This window comes from Lepidochelys olivacea (genome assembly GCF_965140295.1).
Source record: "Lepidochelys olivacea isolate rLepOli2 genome assembly, chromosome: 5".
Classification (NCBI taxonomy): domain Eukaryota; kingdom Metazoa; phylum Chordata; order Testudines; family Cheloniidae; genus Lepidochelys; species Lepidochelys olivacea.
Genome location: NC_140415.1, coordinates 81,880,184 through 81,907,796, shown reverse-complemented (window position 1 = coordinate 81,907,796; position 27,613 = coordinate 81,880,184). Strand labels below are relative to the sequence as shown.

Here is a 27,613-nt window from a genome sequence, read left to right as displayed (position 1 = left end):
AAGAATAAATGGACACAAATCTAACATCAGGAATCATAACATTCCAAAACCAATAGGAGAACACTTCAACCTCTCTGGCCACTCAGTAAAAGATTTAAGGGTGGCAATTTTGCAACAGAAAAGCTTCAAAAACAGACTCCAGTGAGAAACTGCTGAGCTTGAATTAATATGTAAACTAGATACCATTAACTTGGGTTTGAATAGAGAGACTGAAGTGGCTGGGTCATTACACATATTGAATCTATTTCCCTAAGTTAAGTATCCTCACACCTTCTTGTCAACTGTCTAAATGGGCCATCTTGATTATCACTACAAAAGGTTTTTTTTCTCCTGTTGATAATAGCTCATCTTAACTAATTAGCCTCTTACAGTTTGTATGGCAACTTCCACCTTCTCTGTATGTATATATCTTCTTATTATATGTTCCATCCTGTGCATCCAATGAAGTGGGCTGTAGCCCACGAGAGTTTATGCTCTAATAAATTTGTTAGTCTCTAAGGTACTCCTGTTCTTTTTGTTCATCTCTGCTTACCCTCCCAATAATTTAACATGTTGACACATTAAATGACTTCTCTCCCTGATAGAAAAAAGAATGGCGGCAGGAAAGAAAATATGCAGGGGAGGTGCACACAGCCTGTCATAAATATAAAGGGAAGGATAAACACCTTTAAATCCCTCCTGGCCAGAGGAAAAAACCCTTTCACCTGTAAAGGGTTAAGAAGCTAGGATAACCTCACTGGCACCTGACCAAAATGACCAATAAGGAGACAAGATACTTTCAAAGCTGGAGAGGGGGAGAAACAAAGGGTTCTCTCTGTCTGTGTGATGTTTTTGCCGGGACCAGAGCAGGAATGCAGGTCAGAACTCCTGTAAAGGCTAATAAGCAATCTAGTTAGAGATGCGTTAGATTCTGTTTTGTTTAAATGGCTAATAAAATAAGTTGTGCTGAATGGAATATATATTCCTGTTTTTGTGTCTTTTTGTAACTTAAGGTTTTGCCTAGAGGGATTCTCTATCAGTTTTTAATCTGATTACCCTGTAAGGTATTTACCATCCTTATTTTACAGAGGTAATTCTTCTACTTTTTCTTCAATTAAAATTCTTCTTTTAAGAACCTGATTGCTTTTTCATTGTTCTTAAGATCCAAGGGTTTGGGTCTGTGTTCACCTATGCAAACTGGTGAGGATTTTTATCAAGCCTTTCCCAGGAAAGGGGGTGTTGTGCTTGGGGGGATATTTGCGAGGGGGGGGGGGGAAGACATTTCGAAGTGGGCACTTCCCCTGTTCTTTGTGTAACACTTCGGTGGTGGCAGCATTTAACCTAAGCTGGTAAGAATAAGCTTAGGGGGGTCTTTCATGCAGGTCCCCACATCTGTACCCTAGAGTTCAGAGTGGGGAAGCAACCTTGACACAGCCCCTGCAATGTGAAGGTAGATATGGAGTACACAGAACCCCCCCCATATGGGGGAAATGATTGGGGGAGCCGGTATTATGGAAGGGGGGAAAGGTGGACACAGAGCTCCTCACATGGGGTGAAGGGGATAAATGAGTTCACACAGAGTCCCTGCCAAGAGAGGATAACAGGGGATTCTGAAATGGATGGAAGGGGAACCACAAAGAACTCATGGTATGGGGGGGGTGGGGCAGGACAGACTGGAGTACTTGATATGGATGAAGGGCAGAGTAGGGGCACACAGTCCCAGTGATGGGGGAAGAAGGAAGGACCCAGGTATGGAGGAAGGGAGGCAGGCATGAGGAAAAAGGAAAGAATAGGGGTGCATACAGCCCTGGGCATGATGTACAGTGTGGTGCCCAGGTATGGAAGGGGGAAATGGAGGGCACAGAGAGAGCTTGTGGAGAGGAGAGAAAGAGATGGAGAAACAATGATCTCAGCCTACAGAAGCTACAATAAATGTGGCCGCCAAGTTATACATCCTAACATTATTTGGATTCTTTTTGACCACTACAGCACAACGAGCAGAGGTTTTTATGGAGCTGCCTACTGAGACAATTCAGGGTCTTTTCCTTGAGTAGGTACAGTTAATTTAAAACTCAGCAATGTGTATGAATCAGTTGTGTATTATCTTGCATGTGCAACATTGAATTCAGTCTGCTATTGTGCTGCCCATTCACCCAGATTTGTTGTGTGTCTGGAGTTCTTCATGGCCTTCGAGTCTTGAAGAACCCAACTTCATCTGCAAGTTTTGCCACCTGTGGCTTGTGTCCCTTTACAAAATATCAATATTAAAAGCTGTTTCTAATATAGAAGCACTATTAAGATTTTATTGTGCTAAAAATTAAATAATTTATTCCTTAACTAGATTTTAATCCATGACAAATTTTAACTCTGAGTACTAGCAAAAGGAAGTTTGATCACAGTATGTCTTTACAAAATGATGTTTCTTTTTCTTAAAGTAAAGGTTTTATTCTGCTTCCTGGATGTTTTATGGAAGGTCTTTTCAGAGAGGAAGAGGGCAGGCTTGAGGACAACGGCAAACATGCTTAAGCCCACTCTCCACCCACCAACGTACATCCTTGCCTACAACTTCAACAGTATTAGGTGAGGTCTCCCAACTTCTGGACTCTACTCAGGATCCAAAGACACATCCCAGGCAGTGAAGAATCCCCTTAGTCTGGTCTCTCCAGGTACCCATTGCTCCTCTTCTCTGTGCTTCAGGTTTGGAGAGTGATGGAGTTGCCTGAAGCCAACCCCACCTAGCACCTGTTGTTCCTCACCTTCCTTTGGGCCTCTCCCAAAGAGTGATCTCAACTCCAGCAGCAGCAGCTATGTCCTACTACATCACTGGTAAACATCCCCATGTAGTACCTGGGGAAACAGCAATTACAGGAGTTCCCTCACAGCAGTGTAGGAGGATCATCATATTTACGCAGGAAAGAGGATATTCAATGGACATCATCATCAAAAGTGCAAAGCAAGCCAGCTGGGTGAGATGTGGGGGGGTAAAATGGGACAAAAACAAAACCCCACTATCCTTTCAGTTTTATAAATATTAGGTAAAAATTTTCAAATAGAATTTTCAAGTTGACCAGGTATCTTTAAGTGAAGGGACTTTGACGCATCTAAAGTACAACTATATAATCACAATTAATTATTCAGGGATGATCTCTTCTTAAATTACAAGATTAGCTATTTACCCTAAACCTCCCATTTGTTTATACAATTTTACTCCAGTTCCTTAACAGGAGTACTTGTGGCACCTCTCTCCAGTACTCTCCAGTCAGCATAATTAAACCACCCCCTAAAAAGCAGCAGTAGCTATATCGGCAGAAGAAACACACCACCACCTATGCTGGCTAAATTTATGTCGCTCGGGAGGGGGTCCCACTCCCCTGAGCAATATAAATTTTGCCACTTAAGTGGTAGTGTAAATATGGCCAAAAATTCCAAAACAGAGCAGAAAGAGATTAACTGTGAATAAAGGAGAAGAAAGTCCTTTCTAAAATATTTTAGGAGAGGGTGAGAAAAAAACAACACACTCACTGTTGTCACATAAGAAATCCTGTTGCAACTAGAAAGAAAATAATAATTTAAGATTATAATATTTGATACCATTATTAAAATAGTTAGGTTAATTGCACTGATCAGAACTGGAAGTTTTTTAGTCAGTTATAAAACACAACTACAATCCTAAATAAAACTTCAGAGTTAAGATTAAACTTAAATTGAAAGTATGGAAAGGCATAATTGAGACATACAAGCAACCACAGCTCTTCCCCTCCATACTTACATTCTAAAATTACTTTTTGTAAAGCAATTTTTCTAATAGCTTGAAGAAGTTTACTGCTAGAAGCTGAGGACATCTTGCATATGAAAAAGTCCTGCTGATATCATGACCACTACATTAACATCCTCCCAACCAAGACTTTGGGGGAAGGGAGGAAAGTGACTGAAGGGTAAAATAAAATGAAATACCTGGAGGGATTTTAAAATGGAAGGCTAGGCTCAGTTTGTGGGTGAAGTATTAAAATGTTCGCCAAAGAATACTGAAATCTATTGTAAAACCAAACAGATGTCATACTTTGCATTGCTCTGTCACCACATTAATGTTTGAACTTATTCAAGTGTTATAAATTGCCTGATCTATACCGAAGAGGAATACATTACACTAGCTTTATGTTTAAATGATCCTCATCTAACTGGTGGTCCTGGGAATCTTAGAGAGAGGGGAATACTGCTTTCAGTATGTCATATGTCTATCTGGGAACTTGTGAAGAGGTCTCTGTGGATAGCATGAAAAAGCTAAATTTGCACAACCATCTAAAAGAAAGATTTACCACTTAAAATCTGTATTTAAATGACTGGCTTGAGACTTCTACCAACTCATTTTGGATACTTCTGTTCCAGCCATGAGATAGGATTAGGAAGAATATGAGAAATGGATTAGTAAATTCCTATGGCAGAGCAACGTCTGTTTTTTCAGACAGAGGGACACCAGCAAGAGCCAGATATGGCCTGCAATACCAGCACACATGAAAATAGGCTGCCAGAACCTGAAAATCACGTGCACTCCATTAGTAAAGTTTTCCAGCCTTGGCTGGATATATCTATCTGTTGTAATGGAATAGCAAGGCATAATTGTTTTAAAGGAATTCCATGTGTGTGTGTGTATTTTAATGGAATATATATATTGCAAGCTAATTCCCTGGGATAATTACTCAAGTCTGAAGATGTTCTCAACACTATGATATTTCACCTTTTGAGACTAAATAGTACAACATGTACCCTACTATTGTCTGATCAGAAAGACTGTACTCCACCATGTTCTGGAAGTGGAACCAAAGCCCTTGAAGAAAAGCTGATTTCCTGATAGAATTAAGTACAGTGTTACAAACATTAACTGATGTTTTTATACAGCTGAGACAGAAGAAAACTGAAGAAAATCTGGCAAAAAGTACAAGTCACTGTTGCCTCTTTGGATCAGGCTTTTTTAAATATCTAGACATAGCTTCAACCTGCAGACCTAAGTGGAAGTGAACAGACATTACTGAATACCTACAGAGATGGAAAAAAAAATTTCTACAAGTTTTATTAATTTAGATGTTGAGTATAAATCTCAAAATTGGGAGTAACAAAAGATTTCCATGCAGACAACAGCAGTCTGGGATTGTTTTTAAAAAAATATTGTAGTAGCAGTAAGAGCAAATCCTCCCAAAAGTGGGTCAGAGTCTCCAAAATAAAAGTTAATTGAGCATTCAGGAACCAGAAATGCAAAGAAGTTGTTATAATTCTCTAAGAGATGTTGACAGAGACTTACAGGGATGGAGCAGATTTATAAGCTTTTGACCAGCAGATTTATAACCTCTAAACTACTTAGCAGTATTGCTTTAACAAAAGTCGGGTTTAATATTAATTATTCCCCCAAGTTTCCTAGCAGGCTAGTAATGCTGCCGGTAGCATTCCTGGCAAAGTATGGCAATTTCCTTCTGTACTTGTCAATCCTGGTGCTAAGAGTGCTAATCCTATAGATTTAGCAATTGTTCCCATTTTCTTCGTTTTGACCAAAATGTCAGTCTAACCTAATTCTGCTTGAGACAACTGATCCTGAACCTCTGGGGAGAAGCCCAAACTCCTGCTAGTATGATCTAAAGACTGTCCAGTAGATTCAAACATTCAAAACTGCCCAATAGACTGCTCTAAAAGCTACTGTTCAAGTCTTTCTAACACACACCCAAAAGGGCTGCCCACAGGACTTCAGCAAGAGGGACACTATCCAGAAGCATTCTTATTTCTTAAGTGGATGGGAAGGACCCCAACAATCACAGTGGAACAAATCAATACTGAAGGCTGAGACTCCACTGGTTATGATAAATTTTGGTACGAATGACATTGCTTCGGATGACACTTGAAAGGTCTCAAGGACTTTGTAAGAGCTGAAAGAAAAGAAAAGTACAAGTGATTTTTGATATCTTTCCTGTCCCATCAATGACAACAAAAACAGGAGATACTGCAGGTAGGTTGTTAGTTATGCAAGTGCTGTAAAGTAGAGTTTTGGTTTCATAGAACATTGAGCCTCTTATATATGGCTTCTATCTCAGTAGAAGGCAAAACAACTTCTGAGTGACAGAATAGCTAAACTAGTCAGGAAGGTGTTAAACAGAGCAAAGTACACAAACATAAGTGTCTCAAGGTATCATTGTGTCAGTTCAGACACAGGACCTGAAATGTTTATAGACGGATGTTAGGGTCTGTTACAGACCACCAGATCAGCATTGAGAACATGACAAACAGCTCTTTCAACTTCTGTAATGTATAAATGTATAAAAAGAAAAACTACATTATCATGGAGGATTTCAACCTGGGGTACATATGCTAGAGTTCCTGTGCTGCCACTCCTTGGAGTTTCTTAAAAAATTAAGAAGCTAGTAAACTCAACTCAGGGTAATTCTTCATTAAACTTCACTGTGATAGAGAATGATGAACTAACCACCAAATTATAAAGTAGCAAGTGCCAGTGATTACAACATAACTACATTTATGTGCCAACCGAATATAGTTTCGATCAGTATTTTCTATACTTGGCATTTTGAAAAGGCCAATTTCCTCATGCTGAAAGGAATTGTGAGTAAAAGTTTAAATAAAACAATGTGAATGATAATAGGAAGTTGTATAAATCCACAATTCCAGTGTCACTAAAGAAGACTTCTTTGGTTAAAAAGAAAAGTGGAAGGACTAGAACTTTCACCCAAGAGTTTTAGTAGCCATTAATATTGATGTTTAGTTGACCAATGGAAACAATCCAATGGATGGGTGAGGTGATAAAACAGAGAAGGAACCACTACTATGAAAACTAGGAGTGCTAACAAGAACACAGATGTTTTAAAACTCATTGGAGTCTCTAGGAATTCTTATTTTACTGAGAAATTGAAACAATACAAAACCTGCTAACCAATTACATCATTCAAAAGCTTCCTAGCCATGTTTCTGGTGATTGCTGTATTATTCACAGAGTTCCCAGTACCAAATTATCCTTTCAAAACAAAGTACTGTTTCACAGGAATCTGAGCTCCTCTTCATAAACAATGCTCTTAATAACCAAAGGCATTAAGGCAAAGCTCAACTCTCAACAGCCAAATAAATACTGGGATGGTTTGACCATGTGACTAAATGTTTTATAAAGTCGAAACTACCTATTATAGAAGATTTCACCTGGCATGTGTTCTTTATGCACAGATTTTAAGTCAAATGACTTGCACCAGGAACATTGCTAAACATTATAATTCATGTTACTGGTCTCAATTGTGATTAGTTTCTCTTCATTTTAAGTGGAAGTGTAATGCAATATTACAACAGTATTGTCTCAGTCTCCTGAGCAGTCAGTAAGAAGTAGAGCAAAATCCACTAACTGATAAAAGCAAATGCAAAGAGTTGTCTGCAGCGACAGTGGACAAGTTACCCACATAAAAGTGATCTTTTAAGAGCACACACTGTTCTTAATATTTGGCTCAATGAACATTAAAAGGTTTCCTTTCATCTAGGATATTAACTACCAGATGAGGTTTAGCAGCCACAGGACCAAAAATCTTGGTTTTAGGGTATAATTTCTTCCCTACAACTACTTATTTAAAATACACTAGCAGACTTTTTACTTCATCTTTTGACCGCAGTTTCCACTGATTTAAAGATGTTAGCTTTGTGACAAAAAGAACAACACTATTTTAAACTGAAAACAAGCATTGCTTTGACTAAAATTAAGTGATTTTAAAATAGGCAGAGAGATAAGAGCAATTATAAAATTTAAAAGTTCAAATTTAAATCAAATCCAAGGATTAACCCGCTACCATCTCTGCGATCAGCAAATATTTTGCAGCCCACAACTCAATACCATTTTTTAACAGAATGAGTATTAAGGATCCTCTTGTTTTGGAAAGATAGGATATTTTACAAACACTTGGTAGTCATTTTTATTTAATTATTTCTAAAAGGAAAACAGTGATCAGTTTTTAGAAGTACTAAATATCCATTCACATTTTTCCCAAGTTTACACCAAGCTGGTGAAACTGTGGCCACAGTTATTCAAGAACCTTGGCTCAAATAATAAGTCAGGTGCTATTCATCCTAGTGGGATATCCAGACAAATTGCTACTGAGACATTGGATTTTATAAAAGATGATAGGTGCCTCCTGTATTACTCTTCCTCACCATCAGCACTAAGTCTTAAAAAAGGATAAATGCCCATTGAAATGCTCATTAGCAGATCCTGTCAACCAACCAAGAAGATAATGGATTTTCTCTTCAGAGTCTGGATACCATCTGTTTTTCTCCCACACAGAAAAGGATGCAACAGTTCTCTCATATAAAAAGGTCAAGTAGAAAAATGAGTGACAATCTAGAATGAAACAGCAGCAAAGACTGCATGCACTTAGAAATCCATCCTCCATGCTATGCAATTTATCAAGTTATTCTGAAGCTGAATATCTCCAGTTGTAATCCCTTGTGAAAGCACTGTGCACTTAAAAAAAAGCACAATGCCCAGAAGAGATCATCCCAATGTTTAAAAAAAAAAAAAAATAAGAGTTGGGAAGAAGAGGTAGATATTTTATAAGGAATGGGGAGCTGACTGGGAGGCAGCTGAACAGAGAAAGAATCCAGAGGTGGAAGTAATAGACTGTTGTCCTTCAAAAAAATAAAAGGAAGTGAGATTAAATGTCATTTAACTGAAGATACTATCTGTGCCAGTTCCTCATTCCCGAGTCTTAGCTCCTTAGGGAAAGTCTATCATTCATGCACTAAACTCTACTACTGCACTCAAGAATCACATTCTAGAGTATGATCAAAACCCAATGTCATGGCTTGGCTTGCCATCACTTCCCGTGCCCTCTGAACATTTCTTCATCAGCAGAGGAGCTCTCACTAGAGACTGTGCTTCTTCAGCCTTTGCTCTAGCTTGTTAGAGTTCCAGGGGAACTGTTATTTTTTTTAACTGTCCTTTATCTTCCCTTCGAGTCAATTCTCAAACAACTATACTAAACAGAGGCCAAAGCTTTTGAGTGCATGTCTGTGGTGTTTTGACACCTCTTTTCCCTCTCAATACACAGTACAGAAACATTTTTACTTGCCATCTCACTTCTTATTTTTGTTTCAGGGTGTTTCCCCTCCCCTCCCCTCAGGTTGTGGTTTTGTTTTGGGTTTTCTTTTTGGCATTTTCCTAATGCCACATCATGAGATGTATTTTTCTTTGGACATTTCAACATCAGTCCCTTCCCGGAGGTCAAGTTCAGAGCAGAAGCATGGGAGTAGTGAGCTACCACTCACAGAAGATTGTGCAAGTGTTCGAACTACAATCACACATGCTCCACTGAGCTCAGTTCCCTGTCAGGGGGCCTCAAATGCCCTACTAGGCTTCTTGGACTGAGCTCCTTCTTGACTGGAAGGGGGGAAAGAGTGTGGTCCTCTTCCAAGTGTTCCCCCTCACAGTAAATTACGCTGTACTTCATGATGTGATCCTTCCTTTCATGCTTTGATGAGCAGTGAAATAGTTGATGAGGACATATCCTCGGGCATCAGAGTCAAGAGGACTACAAGAACAGATCTCAATGCTTTTGTTTCAGGTTCAGACAGATATCACTGCATTATTTAATCTTCAAAACAGGGACTGAGTAAATTTTCACAGCCAGTGTCACAAAACAACAGGTTTCAGAATAGCAGCCATGTTAGTCTGTATCCGCAAAAAGAAAAGGAGTACTTGTGGCACCTTAGAGACTAACAAATTTATTTGTTAGTCTCTAAGGTGCCACAAGTACTCCTTTTCTTTTTGTGGTCACAAAACACTTTTCTGTACAAAAGCTTTAGATCCGGGAGAACAAGGTGGCAGCTCAAAAGAGGTGGCGAAATACAATGCTGCTATGTACTCCCCTTATTCCTAATTAAAGCCTGTCCTGTTCTCTGTACACTAGTATCAGGTATGCTATTTGGTTCAGCACCTATTTCAATTCAGTGACTACCAAAGCATTTGGCACACAAATTCCTGGATGGTCCAGTATATGAGTAACCTCTCTTCTTTTACAGGTACAGTATAGCATTTAAGACTGCTTAGAACCTTTAAACCTTATTAGTGCAACAAAGTGTTAGAATCAGACTACTCTGATCATTGCATGTCTACCTCACTTGACCACATTATGCATATTTGTGGCCCCTGACAAGCATCACCCAATGCACTAGAGAGAGATCAGAAACACCTGCAAGTCCTGCTTGAGGCACCCAAGGAAGATTTTTTTGTAGGTCAGTATGGGAGCCAGGCTGAAAAGCTTCAAAGGCCAAAGCTTTAAACTGACGCTTAATGTCAGTGAAGACAGCTACGCCTCAGGACTCAGTTCCAGTAAAGCCCACATCAGCACAGACCTCCCTTCCATATCCCCCTAATCCCAGTTGTCTAACTGTCCCACTGAAATGCCCAGCACTAACACTGAATTCAAGGGCTCTGTCATGCAACTGCTTAGATACTTGGAGTCTGTGGTAGGAAATTTCAGTTTACTGAATGAGGCACAGCCTTCTTACAAGAGGCTCACCTAAATCAAGGCAAACCACCCCTCCTATATCAAACAACCAGTTTACATCAAGGAATCCTAATTTTACTCTCCTGTATTCTCAAGCTTGAAGTGCAACAGAGAACAAGAAGTCAGGTCTCACTGGATGTTCCAGGTGCCGCAGTCACTCCTGATCCTCCAATATACTACCACAGATTCCCACGGTACTAATTTTGTGTTCATCACTCCATATTAGTGGAGAGTTAGGATTTCTCCATGCAGTCAGAATGGTTTTTTTTTGCCTCCACTGATGTTCACAGTTGGGAGAAGGGGAAAGAGGAGAGAGGCATTCAGCATATAAAGCTCTGGCCTCAACCCCAATGTACCAGTCCCTCTTATACTGACGCTTCACAAAGCCCTTTCAAGGCTCCCCCTTGAATAGGGGCAGGATGAAGACAGTAACTCACCCTATTTGGACTTAGATGAGTCAGAGGATCCTGATGTAGTCCTATCATCCCTACTATAGAGGAACAGAAACCTTGACTTTACAAGGGAGGACCTCATTCTCCACCAAACCTCTCCCCAAATTCTTACCAAAGTTGTCCAAGATAATTGTTGAAGCCAACACAGTAATCTACAAGGGCCATAACTGAGGTACCCAGGAATCCCTATGAAATATGAATTCTGCCCTTACACCCATTTTGAATCAGGTGACTGACTTCTCCCACAGCTGCCTCAGTCCTGAAGGCAGACAGAGGGGAGAGAAATAAAGCCTACATAGCCAAAAGTCAGGTTAAGCTTTGTAAGAAAAGCACTATCCTGGTCAATTCTCTTATCCTCAAAGGCACACACCTGACTTATCTTGAGGAATGGGCAATATTGGATACCATATATGGTGACAATGGACACACAGACAGCAGTGAATGCCCAAACGTCTTCAAGCACCTGGGTTCCTAGAAAAGTTCCAGAGAAACTGGGTATCCACCTTAGATCAGAAAAAGGCTGTTTGGGGAGCATGTAGAGTGTTTACAAGAGGAAGACAAACATAGCATTGCATTTTCTAAGGCCTGCATCTCATCCCAGGGGTCCTTCCTTCCAGAGTAGGATAAGGTAAGTTTTGCATCAACTGGCTTCCAGTGTTTGCTGAGCCTTTAGTCAGCACACCATTACCTGGACCTTATTCTCAGAAGCAGACTGGAAGCCTTTTACTCCCAATGATCCCTGCTCAACTCAGACACAGACATTGTTCTGTGGGGCTATGAGCTTAGGTTTCAGAAAGCCATCCTGACTGCATGCATTTCAGTTCCCCCAAGCCCCATATCTCCCTCTCCCCACAAAAAAACACCACAATGTTTTTGTGTTTATCAATACCAGGAAGAATTGCTGCAGGGAAATCCAATCTGGCCTGGCAAAGAGCAATCAAGGCAGTGCCACCAGGTGAAAGACAAAAGGGGGTTTACTCTAGATATTTCCTGACACACAGTCCTCAGGAAACTGCATCAATATCTAGCCAAAGAAGTTCAAGGTCACTACCCCAAGAACCATCACCCCTTTTCTAGATAAGAGAATGACTGTACATCCTCTGGACTTTGAAGATGCTTACAAGCATATAGAGATACTTCCTTAACAACAGTAGGATTTGCTGAAGTGAGAACAGCACTGCCAGTTAGGTCTTGCCTTTGGCATAAACTGCCTTTTTTTTTTTTTTTTTTTTTTTTAATTAAATGCATTCTTATCCTGTGTAGATACTTGGACAATTGAGGGATTAGAGACAACACTCTGGTGAGTGCTGAAACATCAATCTGTGTTACTGCAGGGGTGCTGGAGTTGTTAGAATTCAAGACTGACTGCTGGGATTCTGGTTGTTATTGGTAGGGCTCCGTGTCTGTCACAGAGGCTGCGGAAGTCATGGATTCCTTGACTTTTTGCAACCTCCATGACTTCTGCAGTGGCCAGTGTGGCTGGCCCCGGGGCCAGCTGATCAGGTGGCCCCAGAGACAGCCACACAGGCGGCTGCTAAGGCAGCCCCGGGCAGCTAGCCCTGGATACCACCCGACCAACCGCCGGTGAGGCCGGACCTGGGGACTGCCTAAGCAGCAGTCCTGGGGGCGGCCAGAGCAACCACTGCTCAGCAGCTCCCGCGACAGTTGGTGCCGCTGGCCCCAGGGCACCCCCCACCCCAGAGCAGCACCTCCCCCCGGGAACCTCCCAGAGCAGCGGCCCCCCCACCTAAGATTTAGTCAGGGATTTTTATAGTACAAGTCATGGTCAGGTCATGGGCTTTTACTAAAAATACCCATAACTAAATTATAGCCTTAATTATTGGGATTCAAAGCCTTCCAAGTAGTTTCCATGGCAGATCACTATTAAAAGGCTTTGAAGTGGACTTCAAGGTCCTAATGGAAGAAAAAAATACAAGTACTTTCACATCACATTTGGATAGCTAACAGACTCTAAGCCTCTTTAGCATGATAGGAGACAAGAAGCAATATTTAATTTGAAATCCATTCCTAAGACACCTTTTGTCCAGACTGTAGTGATGACATATTTGTACACCATGAGAGGAACTATGAATACAGAACTCTACACACTGAGAACATGGTCTATCCAGAAACAGTAGCTGCACATCAGATGTCCTGAAAATGCAAGCAGTCAGAACCTTTAGAGACCTAGTATTACAAAAGGTGGTCCTGGTTCAAGTAAACAAAACAAAGACACCAGGTCGCACCTGCTGGAAAGAGCTTTATTTTAGAATATGTTCAAAACTGCCACATACATGGCAGAGAAGATCATCATCATGCAATTGATATTACAGATTCTTACAGGTGATCCTTAGATAAGGAAGAGACAGCATAGCTTTGACTAGTCAGGGACACCAGAGAGGAGTTTCCTTACTACTGACCCCTACAAGCTGCCAATCTCATGGCATGAAGGAGACCGCATTAGCAAAGAATGTCTTCACCTATAGATTTCCTTTCCACTAGCCCAACTCACAACATAGATCCTGCAATACTCAGAAGACAAAATGCTCAGTGACCATATACCGGCCGGCCCAGACAGATTTTCACCTATTACAGATAGTTAAAGGCAATCCCATCAACCTGAGAATTTGGACTCAGATCCCCCAGCCTAGGGGCTCTTTCCGTGACAAGGCAGAGATCATTAAGCATAAAGAGTAACATTTTCAAAAGTGTTTAAATAACTTAGAAGCCTATATCTTCCCATTGACTTTCAATGCCACTTAGACACTTTTGAAAACATTACCTGCCAATTCCAAGCCTACTGCCATTTTCAAGGTCATCTTCCATACAAACCTGTAACTCCAAAGAGAGACAGTTTGCAGGGAGGTACAATCAGGCCCAAGTGGACTCCTTCTACTTTAGGGATTCTCAAGATTTTTCTTTCTGAACACACCCCCCTCTCCCCAACATGCTATAAAAACTCCATGGCCCACCTGTGTCACAACAACTGTTTTTCTGCATATAAAAGCCAGGGCAAGCATTAGGGGGGTAGCAAGCAGGGCAACTGCCCAGGGCCCCAGACACAGGGAGCCCCACAAAGCTAAGTTGCATAGGCTTCGGCTTCAGCCCCAGATTGCGGGGCTCAAGGCCCTGGGCTTAGCCCCATGTGGTGGGGCTTCGGCTTTCTGCTCTAGGCCCCAGCAAGTCTAATGCCAGCCCTGCTTGCCAGACCCCCTGAAACCTGCTCGCAGCCCCCAGGCCCCTGGTTGAGAATGACTGCTCTACATAGCTCACAAAGACTACTGGTTCTCTACCTGCAATCCCAACTGAAAGTCTAAACTCCATCCTAGTTTGACAGCTATTACAGACTAACACCTTAGCAACCCTGGCCATCAAGTTAACATTGGGATTGACACTTTTTTTTTTTTAAAATAAAACTCCCTATGCCATCTGATTATTAATGTGGTCCTGAGAAAGCTGACAAAACTTTATATTGACCCATTCAGTACCTGCAAACTCAGGTTTCTTCTATGAACGTCAGTTTTCTGGTGGCAGAAACTTTAGGGTCTTAGGGTCTCTCAATCTGAGCTATTTGGCAATTTACCTTATGAGAGATTATAGGATAAGGGAGTGCTGCAGACTCTCCAGAATGCCTCTCCAGAGGCAGTATTGGAAATGCACATTCACTGGGTGTTTTTTAAAAAAACAAAAACAAAAAAACAGGGGTACTTCTTCCATGCTTTGCCAACAAAGTTAGTTCTACCAATGTGAGACATTGCTCATAGAAGATTGAGTGAATATTCAAAACACATGTTCTCTTGCCTCAGGTTCCCTTCACTGGAGTCCAAATACATACATGGCCTCTGTGGAGTGGACTTCCTCAGGGTATCATATGATCCACTGAGCTTCTTCAGCTTCACTTCCCTTGGAGGGGGCTCAGATGCCCTATTCGACACTGTGGATATATCTATTCCACAATTAAACACATGGGGGTTAGCCAGTGTCAGCTAAGTTAGGCCAGCCACGGGAGTTTAATTGCAGTTAGCCACAGCGTGTTAGGCTCCTTCTTGAGTAGGGGTGGAAAAAAGGGGAAGTACTCTCTCAAGCCCACTAACCAGTGATGCCAAAAAAATGCTGTCACAGTGTATTGTGCAGATCTTCATACTATGAACTTCATTCAGTCTTCAGCTTAGAATTTAGAACATTTCACCTCATGTTCTTCAAATCTCTCTCCCTCTCCCCCCAGTGGCATATACTTAACAGAACTAGCTCTTACATGGTTTTAAGGAAAAACATAGTGAAAGTCAGACAACAACAAACAGATCCACAGAACAGAACTTCTCTGCAGTTTTCTTGTCAATCTTTCCCCACCCACCCAATAACCCCTCATTTCAATTCTGGATCTATGTTCAACAGGGACTAGCACTTATGCTAAGCAGCATTTTAGTGATAGGTATAGGGACAGGCATGAGAGCCGTGAAGTCATTTTTCCTAACACCCTATAGTAACTCAAGGGGAAGAAACTGTTTTAAAGGATCAAGTCACTAATCAGATCAGCAAAGGACATACTCATCCACCCAAAGTTGAGCTTGGCTATCTCACCCACCCTCTGACCTGTCATTATCTGAACACAAAAGTCTGACAAATTCAGCATGTGGCACCCTCTAGGTCTATTTCAATATGAGACTTGGAACACAACAGAAAGCAACTCATCCATTTGAATTTACTAATTCCTAGTGCTCACTACCTCAGTGATAAGGGTATCTGAAGCTGAAAACAGCTCTAAATTACATGTGAGCCTTTGTTTCCATTAGTAGAAAGTTAGGCTGATCAACTCAAGTATCATCCAGACACCAAACCAGTGCAACTGTTCAAATAACCATGAATTTTATACATCAAATAGTTTCAGGTGTTACATCTTTCCCCCTCCCCCAGTCACACAAATTATAAAAACCACAAAAAAAAAAACTTTTAAAATGTGTCTTCCTCCACCCACCGAGTGATCTATACCAGAACCACACAAGCAAAAAAGGAAAGAATGGATACAAAGTATTGTAAAATATAATAAACTAAAATAAGACAAGACTGTTTTCCCCCTCTAATCTTTCAAACACCGCAATACTGACCTCAATGAGTAGGTCTACACTGTAGCTGGCAGAAAGATTACCAGCGCAGTAGACACCCTTGTGCTATTATAGTTCAAACCTGTACACTAAAAATAGCAGTGTGGACACTGATGCACAGGCAGACGCTCAGGCTAGCCACCTAAACTTGGACTCACCCGATTCCCTAGGTCTATCTCCACCAGTGCAACAATGTCAACACTTAAACTAGCTCAAGCTCACCTAGTGCAAGTCTGTTTACCCAAGCCAAGAGGCTTGCTCTCAGCTGTAGAGCAGACATACCCAAAAGGCACAAGGACTATTTACATGAGCGGCACTACTAAGTTTTTGTGTAAGGGAACTGTTGCCCCCTTACCAAGGGTCAGTGGGGGTGTTTTGGTTGGCTAGCTCCCAGTACTAAAAGGGGAAGGGTCTATGGGAAATCAGGACCCTGAGACTGACAGTCCCCAGGAACAATGGGGAGAGGCCAATGCTCCAGCTCAGCCTGAATGACAGGGCGGGCAGGATAATCAGGGAGTCAGGAGGCCAGGGATCTCCCATCCTCCGTGTGAACTGGATTGGCCTGGGTCAGACAGAGTGGGGCCGAGCTAAGGAGAAAGCAGGGGCCCAAGTTGAGCTCTGGAGCAGAGCTGTGCCAGATCCAGAGGGACCAGAAAAGCACCCCAGAGAGAGCGCAGACCCTGTCCTGGGAGCAGAGCTGCAGCCCCAAAGCCAGAGGCACGGCCTAGAGAGAGCAGACTTGCCCTGGGAGCAGAGCTGTAGCAACCAGAGGCAGAGGGGCCAGAGAAGCAGCCCAGGGAGCTGGAGGCAGAGCAGCAGCAGCAGCGCTGAGACAGAGCGGCGGAGCTGGGGCTGGAGCAGTCTGGAGCTGGGTGCGGTGAGCAGCTGGAGAGAGCAAGGGGGACCCTGGCTAGCGGGCCCAGCACAGGGAGATGCCTCAGCCAAGAGGCTCTGCAGGCCAGGCTTGGATTGTAACCTCGACAGGGCGGGGACAACACTGGGAAGAAGGGTCCTACCACTTAGAGCGTGTGGCCACCACCAGAACAAGTGTCCAACCCACAGCATCCCTGCAGCACAGCCAGGGCCTGAGAAGGCGGCCTGGGACTTACAAGGAACAGACTGTGAACTGCCCTGACGTTCCAGAGACATTGTTTGTGATGTTCCCTGCCACAGAGCGGGTTGATGTGTTTCCTTTAACCTTTCCCATTTTTTCTTATTCTTTTTAAAATTAATTGTTGATTAAATAACTTGCATTTGCTTTAACTTGTATGTAATGGTCAGTGGGTCAGAGAAGTGCCCAGTACAGAGAGAGTACCCTGGAGTGGGAACACCCTAGCCCTGTCCTAGGTGACCACAGCAGGGTTGGGGGTCGAGCCCCCCAGGAATCCTGGGCCCAGTCTTTTTGGGGTTACGAGGACTCTGCCAGACAGGAGAGTGGAAGGGGAGTCCTCAAGGGCAGGGAGGCCACTGGCTAAAGGAAATGGGAGCGAGGACTCAGATCCTTTCGCTAGCCCACTTCACCAGGGTAGTGCAGAAGCCAGGAAAGTTCCTCACAAGGGCGGGACTATTCCCCTGCTTACATTTGCCATGTCCACATGTATATGAAGATAGTTACAGTTGTTGTGAGAATCACAAGTTATAATTTTTAACTGTATTAGATTAATATACCTTTTGAATTACAAAAAAGCTGGAGAACACCCTTCACTGATTGCATACTTGAACATGCAGATGTAATAAAGACATTGTCTAGTGATCTGAACCCATGACTGAAAGTCAGAAGCACCTGAAATTGGGGGGAGGGAGAGGTTGTTTATTTTCGTAGGGTTTTAAAAAAACAAAAAACAAAAGACAACAGGCGAAACTGACAGGACCACATTGTGCCATCTGTTTCTAAACTCCACACCCCAATGATTTAAGAAACGGCAGCACTGTGTGGCCTCCAGATGGGTATATAATTGAAGCACGTAGTTGTGGTATTTCTAGAGAAGTAAAGACAGAGGCATTAGATGCAGTTATACATAACATATACATGTATTTAGAATGCCCAAGTTCCTTTATCAGACCAACTACTTCTGTCAGACTTACAGAAAGTGAAACGGTGAGGGTATCTCTAAAACTAAGGATGATACTTCCCGACCTGACAGGAGAGTTGAGAGGATTTACTTGCTACTATCTATTAGGTGCTTTGAAGGTGAAGCACACTGAAGAGCTAAATATTATTTAATGTGCAGTGTTCCAATTCTAACAATTATCTTTTCATACATTTGTAATACCAGATTGTTCAAAATTAGAGGAAAACACATATTACCTGTACTTTTTCAAACACATAACTTGTTATTTCCATATCAAATTTCTTTACAGACACTTGTCTACACCAAGCAACAAACTCATGACAAGTTTTAAAACTATTAAATTTGAGATTTTTGCTTTTTTTTAAAAAAAAAAAAAAAAAGCAAAGCATAAAAATAAAAATGGTTAAGTTGTGAAGTACTATCTACCCATATATATCCCTGCTCCCTCCCTACCCCCCACCCCGGACCAAGATAATAACTCGGGTAGCATTTTACTAAGATTTCTAATAAAATGCGTTTGAGGGATCATGCTTGTTTAGAACCAACATGCAGTTTCACCCCAAAATGTAGCTTAAGGAAGTTGAAAAGCTCAGGAAATCATAGGCTTAGAATTAAATTGCTTCTTCAATTGCTATGCTGTAATCAAAGCTGTAAAATCCTACCGAACCTCTGAGGTTCAAATTCTAAATTTTATGGTTTAAATTAACTTGGATTGTGATGGAAAGAATATTTAAGCACTATCCCTCTTCCTATCCCCCCCAAAAAAGAGATTTTTTTTTCTCCACCCTACATGTTGGACCAATACCAGATACCACACACACACTCTATATGTTGTATTCATGAAAGAAACCAAAACAATGGTAAATGGCCACACATGTTCCACATTAATTTATAAACAGGATTCTAAGAGAGAGATACATGAATGAGAAAAGACAAGAAAGATGATAGGAACAACAGTAATGTTTACTTGCTACAGATAAGACAGAAAATACACATACAAAATAAAGTTTTATGAAGGAAACAGAAAAACATCACATTTCAAAGAAGTGTGTTACATCACATTTCAAAGTAATGTGTTAGTGTTTACATTTGACACGTGGAAACTTCAGCACTTTTGGTGATACAGTGGTCTATTTAAGTGGCTCTAGATCAGAGGTGGGCAAACTACGGCCCACGGGCCACATCCGGCCCGCGGGACCGTCCTGCCCGGCCCCTGAGCTCCTGGCTGGGGAGGCTAGTCCCCAGCCCCTCCCCTGCTGTGTCCCCTCGTCTACAGCTATGCCACTGCCACACGGGCAGCACTCTGGGCGGCAGCGTGGCATGGCTGCCAGACATGGTGCTTTGAGCAGCATGGTAAGGGAGCAGCGGACAGTTGGATGGGGCAGAGGTTCGGGGAGGGAGGCATTCAGGGGACAGAGAAGAGATGGCAGTTGGATAGGGCTGAGATTCTGTGGGGTGGAGGCATGGGACAGAGGGTTAGATAGGGGATGGTGTCCCGGGGCGGTTAGGGGCCAAGGAGCAGCGGGGAGTTGGATGGGTGGGGGAGGAGGCCAGGCTGTTTGAAGAGGCACAGCCTTCCCTACCTGGCCTGCCGTACAGTTCTGCACCCCGATGTGGCCCTCGGGCCAAAAAGTTTGCCCATCCCTGCTCTAGATTCAAGATTTTAACAGGACTCAACAAACCTGCTCTGAACTGCATGAAACACAGCAGTTGCCTCTTCCCACTGCCTGAGGTCAAATGTTTGACCCTATCTATTTTTTATGAAGTTATGACTTGAGAATTATACCATATAATTTGTTCACAATGTGTGTTACTCCTAGTAATCTTTAGCAGGAGTTATTTAATGCATGCAATGAGAATTTTTAAATTAAGTACACAAAATTCAGAAGGAGTAGCTCAATGGTGCAGACTATATGAGCTAGTGCCAAATACAATGCAGCATGAATTTAAAATAGGCTAAGCTCTAAAATTAATTTAGGTGAAATTCTATTAGAAATATGAGAAAATGAAATAGATACAACTATAGCTTTGTGGTATGCAGTAATCAGTAGTACAAAGGGGGGAAAGTTACTGAAGACAAAACAATGCTATTAAGCACAACTGCTAATACAAAGCATTGAGAGCTAGGATGAAAAGAGATCAGAACACACAAGTTTCCTTATTTTTATCAACAGACAGTCTTGGCAAATGCGGATTACTTTCTGTTAATTTTTACCTAGACCAGAAATAGTCTTTAATTAGTATTTAAAATTCAAAAGTCTCTAACCCATGTCCACATACCAACCAAGAGGCAGTTTCATTCAGCAAGATATCAGCATCTGAAGATATTCAGAGACTATAAAGCCAGGATGGGCCATTGCTATAATTATCCAACCCCATAAACTTCCCTTGATTTCTGTTTGAACTGGGATATCTCTTTTAGAAAAGCACATCTATATGCTGTGCAGAAGCTTTAACCATTATGTCTCCAATAACATACTGACTACTCCAAAATGTGGCAGAACCTTACAGTTCTGAATTTAAAGTCTTGTTATATCTAGTACCCAGTAGAATTTAAAGGAACCACTGAAGCAGACAGACAAGAAAGAGACTCAATTACAATAATGAATCTGCCTTCTCCTTCTCTACCAAAACACTGTTGAATTCAAAATAAAGGGTAAAGAGTGTTCCATGTGAGCTCTTCTATTTTTTGTGTAAGGTCAGTAGTAACAGCTTTGATGATCTAATGACATGCTGCACTTGGGAGTGGGAATCTCTTACTTGTAATTACCTTTTCCCTATCTACCCGATCATAGATTCTCCTCTCAGCTGCAATAAAACCATTTCATGTATAAATTGTGACTGGCTCCTACTGCCCGGCGTCCCAACTCCTGCATACCTTTAATATCTTTGCATGACAAGTTGTTGCTGTTTCCGTTTTCTTCCCAACATAAATCCACATTTATCTCAAGCCGGCTCGTTGTCAACGGGAACAGACACCGAGAGGGTGAGGGGGCGGGGGGAGAGAGAGGGGGGGTCTTCCAGTTGTTTCTCCGTTAGCCAAATTCAGACCGGGGGAGGGGGAGCGAAGGCTTCCTATTTCAACCCAGCGGCCCCTGCTCAGCGCAGATCTGAGTTATCCGGCCCCCACGTGGGAAGAGGAAGGAAGCGAAGGGCTCTGAAGCACCCGGGCTGAGGAATGGCGATATCTGCAGTCTCTTACCTTGTCCAGCTCATCGTGCAGCTCGGCTAGGCTGGGTCGGATGAGCTTCTCGCCCAGCTCGGCGGCCGTGTGCCGGTAGTGATCTATCCTGGGCACGGCGTCCATGGTGTTGTGGCCGAAGGTGCGCAGATAGTAAGTGTTGGTGTGGGTATCGTAGTGATGATGCCCCCCGGAGCCGCCGCCGCCCCCGGAGTGGAGGCTGCCCTCGCTCAGCACCGTGTCGCCGCCGTTCTGGAAGCTGACGCCGCCGCCCTCCAGGCCCGCGCCGGGCTCGGCCGGGCTCTCATCACCGGCCGATGGGTCTACAAAGTTCACCCGAAACCTGCCCTTGGCTTCCTCGCTGCCCTTCACCGCTGCGCCGCCCTGCCCGCCAGGTTTCTGGGGCTCGTCCGCCGCCGCCCGGCCAGAGCCCTCCGCCACCAGGTCCACCTGGAAGCGGCTCTGGCTCGGGGTGGGACCCAGCGGTCTGCACAGCGCATCCCCGGCCGCTGCCGCCAGAGACAGCCCCGCTTCTGGCTCAGAGTCGGCAGCCGGCGCATCCCCAACGCCAGCCGGCAAACGCGGCGTTTCCTCAGTCCCTCCAGACCCCGCTGCTGCCTGCTGCTGCTCCCGGGTGGAGCCGGACAGCGGCTGTTTCCCCTCCATGTCTCCGGCTCAGGGCGCAGCGAACGAGCGACAGCCCCGGCTGCCTCTGGAACCTGAGCGGCGGCTCCGCTGCTTTAAACGTCCAACCACCAGCCGGGCTGCCCCGAGACCACGCAACGCGCCGCGCCCGCCCCTCGGCGCCTCTCCCCTCCCTCTGCCGCAGCGCCAGGTGATGATGATGCTGCTACTGCCGGGGCGGCTCTTCTCTCTCGCCCGCCCGCCCGCCCGCAACAAGCCCCTAACCCCGGAGAGAGGGGCAGCAACAGCCGCCTTGCGGAGCGCTCCGCACCGGACCCCGCCCCCTCCTCCTCCTCCTCCCCCGGCACCGACCGGGCGCCCCGGCTGAGGAAACACGCGGTGCCCGCTCCCCACTGCGCTACCTGACCTAAACCCAGAGCCACCCTGCCGCCGGCGAGCGGCGATCCCCACACCCCGAGCCAGGGCCCCACGCCGCGGCACTGACACCCCGAGCAGGAGGCGGAGCGGCGCTCGCCCAGCCCCAAAGCACGGACAGCGCCGCGCTGCGAGCAGCCGGCAGAGCTGGCCGGGCGCAGCCAATCGCCGCTCCCCCGCGCGGCTGGGTCTTTAAAGCGACACGAGGCCGGGCCACCGGCGGAAGTGGTTCCTTCCCAGTTCTCGCCCTCGGGGGCTGCTGGCGGCCCGTCCGCTGGGACTCGCTGGCCTTCGGGCCCAATGGGCCTGGCTCCGCTTCTCCTTCCCGGGGCGGGGGCGCCGCCTGTCTCGGAGGCTCCTCCTGCACCGTCCCGCCGGCCGCGTTGCGGCAGCAGGAGACAGCCCGTTCTGGGGCGGATGCTAGCGCCGCGACGGCTGCATCCGCCGCCGCCTCGGAGGGAGGGGGGAGGCACAGGCTGCGATCGTGCGGCCCAAGCAGCCTCATCCAGCCCCGCCCGGTGGCGCCTGGTGCCGGTCCCGGCCCGCCCCCGGCCTAGCCTCCCGCTCGCCTGCTCCCCCGGTTTGAAAGTTATCAGCCCGCCGGCTGTGAATGTGCAGGCTGCGGCGCGGTGGGAGATCTCGCGAGAAGAGGCAGAGGCGAAGCTCTTGGGGTGACGGGGAGGTATGGGCTACCCGAGGCGGGCGGGCGGGCGGCGGCTGCAGACCGCTTAAAGTAGGAAGTGTCGGGGGTAGGTCAGGGGGATGCTAAGCAGCAGGAACCTGGGGGTTTGCGGTAATTACAGCCGTTTTCCATGTCCACGCCACCCTTCTTCTGTCTGTGGTGCGGGACGAGTCCTCCCCGACGGGAGTGCTTCCACCCACTTCAGCGGGGCAGTGTGGGGGGCTGAGAGCCCAGGCTCTCACCTCCCTGCACAGCTCCCTGCTCAGTGGTGCTGGAACACTTTTTATAGGGGGGATGCTAAAAGGCAGCTAACCAAACATAAAGCAGTGGTGCCTGAACTTTTTACCTCACACACCCCCACCCCTTCTCTGTCCCCCCAAGAACTGGGTCTGGGAGCAGGGCCGTGGCTCGGGGCGGGGGAGACACGGACAGAGATAAGGGGGCTGGCAGCTGGAACCCCAGGTCGGGGGGGGGTGGTCAGTGGTTGGGACTCTGGGCACAGGCTGGGGATACTGCAGCACCCCCTGTATGCCTATGTCCCCACTAAGAGCTCAGCTACCCCCTGGGCTCTCAGCTCTGTGCTTCTGGGAGCTGGGCTACTGCTCAGGCTCCCCACTGTCACTCAGGCTCAGAGCTGGGCTGCCCCCCCATCCTCCAAGGCTCTTGGCTTCCTGCTTATAAATTGTCTGCCCTCTATAACACTGAGAGAGAGAGATGCACAGCTGTTTGCTCCCCCAGGTATTAATTACTCTGTGTTAATTAATAAGCACTTTTATTAAGTATAAAAAGTAGGATTTAAGTGGTTCCACGTAATAACAGACAGGACAAAGTAAGTTTTTTTTCTGAAGCAGAATAAAACAAAACATGCTAGTCTAAGCCTAATACAATAGGAAACTGAATGTACACCCTCAGAGATGTCCCAATAAGCTTCTTTCACAAACTAGACTCCTTCCTAGTCTGGGACAAATGCTTTTCAGCCCAATGCTGTAGTTTATGATCTGGGTCCAGCAATCACTCACACCCCTGTAGTTACTATCCTTTGTTCCAGTTTCTTTCAGGCATCTCTTTGGGGTGGAGAGGCCATCTCTTGAGCCATCTGAAGACAAAATGGAGGGGATTTCAGGGCCTTATGTTCTCTCTCTTGGGCAGAAACCCCTTTGTTCTTCTGTGCAAAATCACAGCAACAAGATGGTGTAGCCACCTAGCAAGTCACATGTCCATGAATGATTCAGCTTTTTGGAGGCTGCCATTGTTTACCATTGCCATTGGAGGCTGCCATTTGGAGGACGCCATTGTTTACGTGTTAGTTTGAACATTCCCAGGAAAGCTCAGATGTGGATTGGCATCTCCCAAAGTCCATTGTCAGTTAAGTGTTTCTTGATTGGGCAGTTACTCAGAATAGTCCTTTCTCAAGAAGCTGCCAAATGCTTCACTGATGTTACTTAGAATCAAACACATTGAGATACAAGTACATAGCCAATATTCAAAACTTCAAATACAAAAATGATACACACATACAGACATCATCATCATAACCAGCAAATTACAACCTTTCCATAAACACCTTACTTGACCTCCTTTGTACAAGATTTGGTGCAGCTATAGGACCTTGGTTGCAATAATGATCTATACAGTCACAGTTCATGTCAGTAACGTCACAGAAGGGATGAAACAGGACCAACTGGCAACACCTTCTATACTCAGACTTGGAGGGGAGACAACAGGATGTCCCACCACCACAGTCACTAACTACCACTTACGCAGTGGAGGAGAGACAGAGGGGTAAATTAATTTTTTTCTACTTCTGTATTATCAAAAAATAAAACTAGATAATGAAGGTTTTCATTATTTTTATTTTCCTTTACAAACTCTCACTAATGCAAATTTGAAATCTAGTGGCTTCTTTGGGTTGAAGATACCGGTTGTCATTGATACATAGTTTTGCTGAATTTAAATGTCAATACCGTAACCTTAAATGTCACCTGGAAACTCACAGCCAGCCAGTGCAGAGCATGGAACACAGGTTGAATAGGCTCACATTCAGATACTCCATTTATCAAACAGGCTGCCACATGTTTCATCAGCTTTGGTTTCTGGATGGTTGTAAGGTGCAATCCCCAAGTAGAGTGCACTGCTATTATATTATTATAAAAAAGAATTCCCAGTAGAGGATACCCTGTAATCTCTGTCATATAGGACAACATTCAAACACAGTAGATATTTTTTGCAAGTTGGCAAAAAATGATTTAGGTGCTTCAATACTACAGTGATGAGAGCTGTTTAAAAACCTGAATGCATAGATGGTCTTTTTTTCTGTTTGTATTTGGGTTGATAGACCCAAAAGAAAGAGGTGTGAATTATGACAATAGCCACAAAAAAAAAATCTTAGTTGTTTTTAAAATGTCAGTCTAACACCTGTTTAGGACACTTTCTTGATAACTGATCATGGCAAAATGTACTATTCCTACATCTGAAAACTATTTTCAAGATAGGACTGATTGCAGCTTCTCACAGGCAGTCTGAACTGAGTAATTTGAAGAAGAGGGTAGGAAATAACATCTTTGGCCAGTTCTGAAGCTCCTGGAAAATGGCTTGACACAACATTCAATCTGTGACATTGTAAATGCAAAATGTTCTTTAAAGGGCAATGAGAAATAGGACTGCTACTGTTTATTTTATTCAGTTTTTCAAGATGTATAACTTGTTGCTCTTATTTTAAAATAATAATAATAAAAGGCCCAGACGCAGCAATGAGTTGTGCATGAATGAAAATGTCTGCCTATATGTAATTCATTGAAAAATCAAGGCCTTCATTTCCAGAGTATGATAGTCCAAACCTCCTACCCAATTATATTTTTAAAATTTTAAAAAATGTTTTTACTTTGCGCACAAAAGTCTGTAAGGTGCCAGACTTCATTTTTCAGTTCCTTCACCTCTAGATGCATTTAACTTCTCAACAACAAATTTGGTGACAATCCAACAGGCTATCCAAGGCCAAAAGGGACCATTGTGATCCTATAGTATGACCTCCTGCATAACACAGGCCTACAACTTCCCCAAAATAATTCCTAGAGCAGATCTTTCAGAAAAAACATGAAATCTTGATTTAAAAATAGTCAGTGATGGATAATGTGCCATGATCATTGGTATATTGTTCAATGGTTAATTATTCTCACTGTAAAATTGTATATTTTATTTCCAGTCTGAATTTGTCTCACTGTACCTTTCAGCTATTGGATAGTATTATGCCTTTCTCTGCTTGGTTGAAGAGCCTGTTATTAAATATTTGTTCCCCATGTAGGAACTGATAGGCTGTAATCAAGTCACCCCTTATCCTTCTGTTTGTTAAGATGAACAGATTAAATTCTTTGAGTCTATCACTAAAGCATGTTTTTTTAATGTTTTAATCATTCTCATGGCTCTTCTCTGAACCCTCTTCAATTTATCAACGTCCTTGAATTGTGGGCACCAGAACTGGACACAGTATTCCAGCAATCGTCACAGTAGTGCCAAATACAGAGATAAAATAACCTCTCTACTCCTCCTCAAGATTCCCCTGTTTACTACATTCATTTTTTTGGCACATTGTCACACATTAGGAGCTCATGTTCAGCTGATTACCCATCATGACCCCCAAATCTTTTTCAGAGTCACTGCTTCCCAGGTCAGAGTCCCCCATCCTGTAAGTATGACCTACATTCGTTGTTCCTAAATGTTTACATTTAGTTTAGCCATCTTCAGATGCATATTATTTGCTTGTGTCCAGTTTACAACGTGATTTAGATCGCTCTGAATCAGTGACCTGTCCTTTTTATTATTTACCATTCCCCAATTTTTATGTCATCCACAGACTTTACCGGTGATGATTTTATGTTTTCTTCCAGGTCAGTGATACTACTGGAAACACACCTATTTGATGAGAATTCCAATTTCACCATTACATTTTAAGACCTATCAGTTGGTCAGTCTTTAATCCATTTAATGTGTGCTGTGTTAATTTTGTACTGTTCTCGTTTTTTATTCAAAATGTTATGTGGTACCAAGTAAAATGCCTTACAGAAGTTTAAGTATATTACATCAACACTATTACCTTTATCAACCAAATTTGTAATCTCATCAAAAAAGGATATTGAGTTAGGTTGGCCGTATCTATTTTCCATAACCCATATTGATTTGCATTAATTACATTACCCTCCTTTAACTCTTTATTAATCAAGTCCCATATCAGCTGCTCCATTAGCTTGCCCGGGATCAATGTCAGGCTGACAGGCCTATAATTAGATGGGTCATTTGGTTTAGCCTTTTTAAAAATTGGTACAAGATTACCTTTTTCCAGCCTTCTGGAAATGCCCCAGTGCTCCAAGACTTATTGAAAAATCAACATTAATGGTCCAGCCAGTTCTTTTAAAACTCTTGGATGTAAACTAGCTGGACCTGCTGATTTAAAAATGTCTAATTTTAGTAATAGTAGGGAGAGAGAGCCTGAGAGACAACAATGGATTCAAAAGATGGGGATACTGGTCTTTTCTTAATTCCTGTCCATCAGAGGAC

At 43.8% G+C, this 27,613-nt stretch overlaps 1 protein-coding gene across 1 annotated transcript in view; it reads right to left on the bottom strand.

Annotated features, from left to right (window-relative positions):
* SLC12A2 (solute carrier family 12 member 2) overlaps positions 1 to 22,169 on the bottom strand; it is a 101,388-nt gene extending 79,219 nt beyond the window's left edge. Inside the window, exon 1 of the mRNA XM_084629696.1 lies at positions 21,343 to 22,169. Within this exon, the coding sequence (XP_084485822.1) occupies positions 21,343 to 21,987 (645 nt within the window). The 5' untranslated portion in view covers positions 21,988 to 22,169. The remainder of the gene's footprint in view (positions 1 to 21,342) is intronic.
* Between the last annotated feature and the right edge of the window lie 5,444 nt (positions 22,170 to 27,613).